At 52.3% G+C, this 8,413-nt stretch overlaps 1 protein-coding gene across 2 annotated transcripts; it reads left to right on the top strand.

The window, feature by feature from the left end:
• The first annotated feature begins 692 nt into the window (after positions 1–692).
• SYNE4 (spectrin repeat containing nuclear envelope family member 4) lies at positions 693–4,957 on the top strand. Of its 2 annotated transcripts, XM_008073636.1 has the most exons (9): positions 693–820; positions 1,003–1,153; positions 1,955–2,098; positions 2,279–2,473; positions 2,550–2,798; position 2,851; positions 3,842–3,945; positions 4,603–4,661; positions 4,745–4,957. In XM_008073636.1, exons 1-9 carry the CDS (start codon positions 693–695, stop codon positions 4,926–4,928), a joined length of 1,215 nt encoding a protein of 404 aa, XP_008071827.1. In that variant the 3' UTR covers positions 4,929–4,957. The 2 variants fall into 2 exon arrangements, with proteins under 2 accessions (XP_008071827.1, XP_021562452.1); XM_021706777.1 differs by lacking the exons at positions 1,955–2,098; positions 2,279–2,473.
• The last annotated feature ends 3,456 nt before the right edge of the window (positions 4,958–8,413 follow it).

Below are 8,413 nucleotides of genomic sequence, written 5' to 3'. Positions count from 1 at the left end.
CCCCGCCGCCCAACGCGGCCGCCTGCCCGTCGGCACATCCCGGGGCCTGCCTGGTGCGCGGCACCCGGGTCTCGCTGACCATCCGCCGTGTGCCTCGGGTGCTGCGCGCCGGCCTCCTGCTCAGCAAGTGAGCCAGGCTCTGAGACCAGCTCGGATTCCTGTGCTCCTGCCCCTTGGGGCTGCTGTGACCTTGGACCCTGGGCAGAGGTGGCTCCCCTGGGTTATTTCTTTCCCATTAGCTTTGTGGGAACCACAGGAGAAGACCCCATTCCAAATAAACCAAAAACCTTTTTCCTTGGTTTTAGATTTGGGGGGGGGAGCATCTGATGCTTGAGTTTCCAAGGGTCTTCAATGAATGAGACAGGCCCTGGAAGTCATATGTGGGCGTCACTGAGTAGGACAGAGTCCGCGGCTCTCAAGGAGGTGGGTGGGAGGCTTATATCTGGAAAACTCTTGGGATGGAGTCGGGTGAGCTGCTGGCCCCGCTTGGGAGGAAGGAGTTAAATGGTTCTGCCGTCACTTGAGCTGGGCATCAAATTACCTGGGTTAGGGCTCCTCTCAGAAGGGGTGGAGCCAGGCTTGCCCCCGGGCCTCTCCGGCATCTTCAGGCTTGGATGAGTCCCGCTGAGAAGGTCTGGAAAGACACCCTCGGCTAGGGGAAAGGTCTTACTGGGTGTCCCTGGCCCCCAGCTATGGCTCTGTCCCCACCTCTGGGCCCAAGACTCCCCTCAGAGCCCCTGAACCACCCCCCTGGAGCTCCCAGGGAGCTGAACATTGCTGAATGCACCGTCTGCTCTGCATCTGGAGAGGAGAGAATCAGGTGGGGGCTGGGGCCTTTGAAGCTTGCTCCCAGGAGGGTGGGCAGTGGCAGGGGCCATCGGTGGGAAGGAGGTGCTGTGGCTGCGGTCGCCTGGACCCTGGTGAGGTAACTGGGGATGGGGTTAGGGTGGGTTGAAAGATGAGGCTTCAAGGCTCACCAGGCCAATGCCCCCTACCTCCCAGGCCAGAGCAGGCCCAGAAACCAGGACAGGACTCCTTGGACCCTTCTGAGCACTTCCAGGGTGGGCTGTGGGGCACTGAGCCCGCCGTTGGCCTCCCACAATTGTCAACGCCCTCTTCCCATGAGGACCCAGCTGGGGACAAACACTGTGAGGTGAGCTAAGGTGACCCAGACCCCTTGTGCCAGCCCCCACCTCCGTTTTTGTCCCCCAGAATCTGGCCTCCATGTAGGGATGAGCTAATGATTCTGGAAAGGTGTTGGGTGTCTCTGGGCGGAGAGACACTCTGGAAAATGTTTCTCTTCCAATCAGTAGAGAAGTATTTTACCAATTGGGAGAGAAGTATTTCATCAATGGTACTCTTTTTTTTTTTTTTTTTTGAGTTGGAGTCTCACTCTGTTGCCCAGGCTGGAGTGCAGTTGCCACTCCTGGCCACCGCAGCCTCCACCTGCTGGGCTCCGGCAATCCTTCCGCCTCAGCCTTCTGAGTAGCTGGAATTACAGGCACGCGCTACCACGCCCGGCTGATTTTTTGATTTATTGTAGAGATGAGGTCTCGCTGCCCAGGCGGGTCTCGAACCCGCGGGCTCAGGCAATCCACTCACCTCAGCCTCCCAAAGGCGCGGGATGACAGGCTGAGCCACTGAGCCCGGCATCAATGGTACTCTTACAACTCCTTTTCTCTTGGGGATACCAGTTCCATCACCCACTCCCTGTGCAGACCCCTGGGCCCCAGAGGTCCAAGTTTCCAGGAGCCTTGAAAACCTGGGAACTTTGAACTAGATGTTCCCAGGCATGGCTCTACTGGGAAGACCCGCAAGTGGGAGCAGCCCCGGTATAGACCCAGAGATGGACTCTGCTGCGGAGTCCAGAAGGCAGGAGCCTACAGAAGAGGGGAGGCAACGGGGGTGGGTTGATTGGCCCACTGGCCCCGACTCATCCTCCTGTGTTCCCCAGCACCCTATCTCTGGCCTGGAGGTTCTGGAGGCTGAGCAGGACAGCCTGCACCTTTGCCTGTTGGGGCTGGGCCTCCGGCTGCAGGACCTGGAACGAGGCTTGGGGCCCTGGGCGTTGGCTCGGAGCAGGATGGTCCAGCTGAAGGTGGGCAAGGGGAGGCCAGGTGTGAGAAGGTGGGGAGGGTACCAGCTTTCTCGAGTGGGAAATGGGTGTATTGCATGTTACAGGTCTCTGGACAGGAAATGGGGGAGGGAGCGATTCCTGGGTCTGGGTCTCTGGTGTCCCTGATGTGGGGGGGGGTGATGTCCAACCATGTGTCCCCAGGCTCTACAGGCAGAGCTACGAGGAGCAGCTGAGCGTGTGGATGCACTGCTAGTGTTCGGTGAGGGGCTGGCACAGCGGAGTGAGCCCAGGGCCTGGGTATCCCTGGAGCAGATCCTGAGAGCCCTTGGTGCCCATCGAGACACCATCTTCCGACGGCTTTGGCAGCTGCAGGCCCAACTGGTCAGCTACAGCCTGGTAGGGCCCACCCTGAGACAGATGGTCTTGTCCAGGCCCCAATCTCAACTCCCATGACCTCTGTCCTCTGACCCAGGTGTTTGAGGAGGCCAAGACACTGGACCAGGACTTGGAGGTCGAGGGGAACTCGGACAGGCCAGGACCTGGTGGCATCTGGGGACCCTGGGGACCCAGTAGCCTTCCTACTTCTGCAGAGTTGGAGTGGGACCCGGCGGGGGACATTGGGGGCCTTTGGCCCCTGGGACAAAAGACAACCCAGACACCAGGAGCTCCCTGTGAGCTATGTGGCCACAAGGGTCTCCAGGGCAGAGGACAATGCCTTGAGGTGAGAACAGTCCCCCTTGAGGCGCTTCCCCCAGGCACCCAGAGTTCTGCAGGGTTCTTCCTTTTTAGGGAGGTGTCTGTGGCTCTGTTTCTTCCTCTGTGTCTCCTGGTGTCTCCATGCTTTTCTTCACTCTGTCTCCATATCTCCCTCTGTCTCCCGCTGCTTCCCTCTCTCTTGTCTGTCTCTGTCTACATCCTCAAGCCCATTTTCTCCCCCGCTGCCCCTTACTTTCCTCGCTACAACCACATGGGCCTCCTGGCTCTTCTGTGAACACCCCAAATTCATTCCCATCTTGAAGCCCCCAAATGCATGCCCAGCTCATCTCCTTACTTCATTCCAGTCTTTCCTCAAACACCAACTATTCAGAGAGGTCCACCCTGGCCCCCCTAGCATTCCTGATTTTCTCACTTTACTTCCTAACATTTTGACTTTATGTTTTTATTTATTATTTTATGATCTCACTCTCTCTCTCCCTCCCACTAAAATATTAGCTCCATGGAGGCAAGGATTTTGCCTGTTTTCATTTCTGCGGTGTCCCCAGCTCCTAGAACATTCCTGGCATGTAATAGATACTCATTAAATATTTGCTGAATGAGTGAATAAATAATGTCTCTCCTCTGTTGGTTTCTTTGGTCCTGCCCCTCTCTGTCACTCCCATGAGATCTCTCTGTTCCCTCAGCATCTCTGTGATGCCCACCCATCTCAGCCCTCCCCCAACTATACTTCTCTTTGTTTTTTCTTTGAGTTGGAGTCTCACTCCGTCGCCCAGACTGGAGTGCAGTGGCCGCTCCCGGCCACCGCAGCCTTGACCTGCTGGGCTCCGGCAATCCTTCCGCCTCAGCCTTCCAAGTAGCTGGAACTACAGGCGCGTGCTACCACGCCCCGCTCATTTTTGATTTATTGTAGAGATGAGGTCTCGCCAAGTTGCCCAGGCGGGTCTCGAACCCGCGGGCTCAGGCAATCCACTCACCTCAACCTCCCAAAGGCTGACAGGCTGAGCCACCGAGCCTGGCCGTACTTCTCTTTGTTGCTGGTTCTCCAAGAACCACATACCTCTCTCTCACCACAGGACTTGTTCACCTCTGGCCTCAGCCACCGGAAACACTTAGCAGGTCACCAAAGACGCTCCCTGCTCCGGAAGCCTCAGGTGAGTTGGTCCTCAGTCAGCTGTAGCACTCGGGAATCTTGAGGGCAAGTGACAGAAACCCAACCAGTCGAATGACCCAAAAAAGGGGATGCTATTTTTTTCATGGAAAAGTCCAGGCACTACTGAATCCAGGACCTCGAATGACATCAGGGCTCAGTCCCTCCCTCTGTTGGGATCTGCTTCCTTACATACTCACTTCTCGCCGGTTTACCCACCCCAGGAGAAGGAGGGTGCCTCTGTCTTCATGGCAGCAGCCCAAATCCCAGGGCTGCCTCCTATTTGCAGCTTCGGTCACAGACTGTGCCCTGAGTGAATGAGAATGCTTGGATCAGCCAGGTCTGGGTCGCATGCCCAGTCACGGAAGCGGGGGTGGTGAGAGTCAGCCCACTTGAACCTGAAGGTCTGAGAGTGGAAGATGTGACTTGCCCTCCTTCAAGTGAGCCACCATCACCAGAAAAAGGGATATTGGATTGGATGGAGGACAGGCATGGACAGACATGCAGAACACTTGGAGATATTCCAAGTCCATGTGGAGTCCTTGGGAGAGAGGGGATGCTAGGAGGGGAATAAGACCAGCTCTGTAGGTCTGTAGTAGGAAGGGAAATCCACACTGAGTGTCACTTCATCCACTCTGCTCTGGTTGCTGTCCACTCTTAGGACAAGAAGAGGCCAGCATCTGCCAACCTCCAGGATGTCAGGCTGGAGGTGGATCCCAGGTGAGGCCTGGGATGTGGGGTGTGGGGATAGGGCTCATGGTGGCAGCCCACCCATATATTTAATACTGCATTTCCCTTCCCAGGGCCCCCAGTCCTGCATCCAGGCGACCCCTGACCTTCCTCCTTGTCTTTCTCCTCTTCCTCCTCTTCCTGACGGGTGCCATATTGCTCCTGCCCGCGTCAGGGGGGTCCTGCTGCTCCCATGCCCGACTGGCCAGGACACCTCACCTAGTACTCAGCTACGTCAATGGTCTCCCCCCAGTCTGAGTACTCAGCCCAGGTGTGCAATAAACGGTCACTGTCAAAGGATGTGTGAGGACATTGGGTGCTTGACCCGAAATCTAGGATATGGCCTGGATATATCTGGACAGACCCCTTTGCCTTGAGCCCAGAACACAGAAAAACAGAGAAACTCTGTGGAGCACAGTTCAAAGTTGTTCCACCCAGAGAGTGACGAGTTTGTGGCATGTCTATACCAGCTCCCATCTCTCATTGTTCAGGTCTTTTCCTGGAGATTTTAATGCTCCAGCACTTTCAGGCTGTCTGGCCTGTGAAGGCCCCTCCCTCAGGTAAAGCAGCACAGGGGAAGTTAGAGGTAGGGACAGAAAGGGTGCAGGTGATATGGGTAAGCTGCTGATAGCACCTGCTATGACCCATGACTTGCATCCGTAGGGATTCTCTGTTCAAACATTCCACAGGGTGGGTGCCCGAGCTGTGCCATCATTGGCTTAGGACTGTGGAAATCCCCCTCCCTGGGGTCTTGACAACACCAGGCTGAATTGCCAGGTCTCAGTCCTGGAGTCCAGTCTCCCCAGAGCTTAAGGTATTAGACAAGAGGTGTGAGCCGAATCAGATTCGAACAAAAGCAAGAGCCTGGGTGCTGGGCTCCAGGTTGTGACCTGATATAGATCCCCTCTCTTTTGATTCTCACAACCACCCAGTGAAATGGCCTCACTTAGCAGCATGGGAAGCCGGCTCAAAAAAGTAAGGTCACTGAAGCCCAACTCTCCCTGACTTTAAACAGAAGTGGGGACTTTTTTGTGGTTAACTGAGAAGTTCAGGACTTCAGGCACAGCTAGATCCCGGTGCTCAAATGATGTTTCCATCTCTCAGTTCTTTCCTGCTTGGGCTTCATTCTTATCCTAGCAGTGGCCAGAGGACCCCTCAAAACCTCTAGCCATAACACCCCATCACTTCAGCAGCCGATAGGAGAGTCACTCTCACTTTATATTTCCAACCAAAGTCCCAAGACTGGTTCCTCTGGCTTGGGTCTCATGCCCTGCCTTCTATGGGAGCAGCAGTCAGCCCTGCCTGAATATGTGGACTGAAAATAGGGGAATGGTGCGTCTTCAAAGAAAAGCAAGGAGTTACTAGAAGAGAGGAACAGAGACTGAGGGGTGGGGGAAGCAGCAGATTTTGGGAAAAGTCAAGATGCAAACTGGGTTTGTTCTGTTTGAAATGCTAGTCCAAGATTCTGCTCCCAACCAAAGAGAAGGCATGGTCACCTTGGGATCAGCAAATAGGGTGGGCAGAATCTTGGCAATATTCACCTAACAGGTCTGGTCATGGAACAAATTGGTATCATTTGTTCATTCATTCATTTAGCAATTACTGACTGATTGCTATGAGCCAGGCAGGCCCTGGTCGAGGAGCAGAGATAAGACAACGAGCAAGACGGACTAAAATCCTTGTTCCTCTGGAGTTGACATTCTCATTGGGGAGATTGACAGTAACTAAAAATAAGTGAAATACATAGTAGGCCAGATGGTGATAACTGCTAAGGAGGATAATAAGGTGAGCAAAGGGAAAGGGTACAATTTAAACAGGGTGGGCACTGAAGTCATTATAATTATGTCAAAATAGCAAACTAGTGAGGAAACAAGCCATGTGGACACCTAGAACGGCACTGTCCAATAGAAACATAATGCAATTTAAGATTCTAGTAGTCACATTCAAACAGCAGAAATGAGTGAAACTGGCTGGGTGTAGTGGCTCACACCTGCAATCCCAGCACTTTGGGAGGCCGGGGCAAGAGAACTGCCTGAGCCCAGGGGTTGGAGACCAGTCTGGGCAACTTGGTAAGACCTCATCGCTACAATAAATCAAGAAAAATTAGTCGGGTGTGGTGGCGCACACCTGTAGTTCCAGTTATACGGAAGGCTGAAGTGGAAGGACCACCTGAGCCCAGCAGGTCGAGGCTGCAGTCCATGAGCATGCCACTGCACTCTAGCCTGGGTGACAGAGCGAGACTCCAACTCAAAAAAATAAAAAAATAAAATTAATTTTAATAATTTATATTCCATTTAAACTAATGTTCAAAATATTTTAATTGCCATTATGTCATCAATCTAAAAATAATGAGATGTTTTACAATCCTTTTTTCTTACTAAGCCTTTGAAATCTGATATATTTCACACTTATAGCACATCAATTCAGATGCTAATCTTTTTGTTGTTTTAAAACAAAGTTTATTAGAGAAAGAAGGTAGAAAAGAAAGTGTGACATGCCAGAGCTGGCATGGACAAAATAAAATTGCCCAGATGCAAATTTGTAAAAAAATAAAAAACATATATTTTGGGGTTCAGGATCTCACTCTATGGTCCAGACTGGAGTGCGGTGTGGGCACCATTGTGGCTCATCACATAGATGCTAAATTTTTAACAGATAAAATTAAATGTAGTCCTACAAAAACAAACTGTGTAACAAAAATATATTTTACACTACTTCCATTGTAAAATTTAAATTACTTAATTTTTTTCTTGATCTCATAGTGTTTGCAAAAATTACATAAACTTTATAAGATTAAAAAACTTGATTTCTCAGTCACACTAACTACATTTAAAATGCTCAAGTCAGCTGGGCTCGGTGGCTCAGCCTGTAATCCCAGTGCTTTGGGAGGCTGAGGTGAGTGGATTGCCTGAGCCCACGGGTTCGAGACCCATCTGGGCAACTTGGTGAGACCTCATCTCTACAATAAATCAAAAATGAGCCGGGCGTGGTAGCGCGCACCTGTAGTTCCAGCTACTTGGAGGGCTGAGGCGGAAGGATCGCCGGAGCCCAGCAGGTCGAGGCTGCGGTGGCCGCGAGTGGCCACCGTACTCCACTCTGGGCGACAGTGAGACTCCAACTCAAAAAAAAAAATAAAAAAAATAAAATGCTCAAGTCCCAAGAAGTCTTAGTTACTATAATGGATAGTGTAGACCTTGAGGAAGAACATTCAGGGTAGAGGGAGAAGCAAGTGCAAAGGCCTTGAGGCAGGAATGTGTCTGCATCTGGGGAGACCAGTGTAGCTGAAGCCTGAGTGGTGGAGGGAGAAAGTGGGAGGAGATAAGGTGAGGGGTGACGGGGCCAGATGAAGTGAGGTCACATGAAGACTATCTGAGCAAGATGGGCACCACTGAAGTTTTGTTTTGTTTTTTTGTTTTTGTTTTTAACCCCTGAAGTTTTTCCACCTTTCATTCTGGAATTTGTGAACCGGTACAAAAGGGGAAGGAACAGCATTACAATTCCTCATGAACTCATCGCCAGCTCCAACCTTTATCAACTCAGGGCTAGTCCTGTTTCATTCTCCGGGGCATCTACTCACTCTCCTCTCCCTAGACTGCTTTAAGACCAACTCTAGACATGATATCCTTTTACCCATTCATGAACCACCTTTAGAAGATCAGAACTCAGCCGGGCTCGGTGGCTCAGCCTGTAATCCCACGCCTTTGGGAGGCTGAGGTGAGTGGATTGCCTGAGCCCGCGGGTTC

Source organism: Carlito syrichta, unplaced genomic scaffold (assembly GCF_000164805.1).
Source record: "Carlito syrichta isolate Samal-C Ts95f unplaced genomic scaffold, Tarsius_syrichta-2.0.1 Scaffold315987, whole genome shotgun sequence".
Taxonomy (NCBI): domain Eukaryota; kingdom Metazoa; phylum Chordata; class Mammalia; order Primates; family Tarsiidae; genus Carlito; species Carlito syrichta.
Note: the sequence above shows the minus strand (reverse complement) of the source record. Positions and strands in the feature narration are given on the sequence as shown.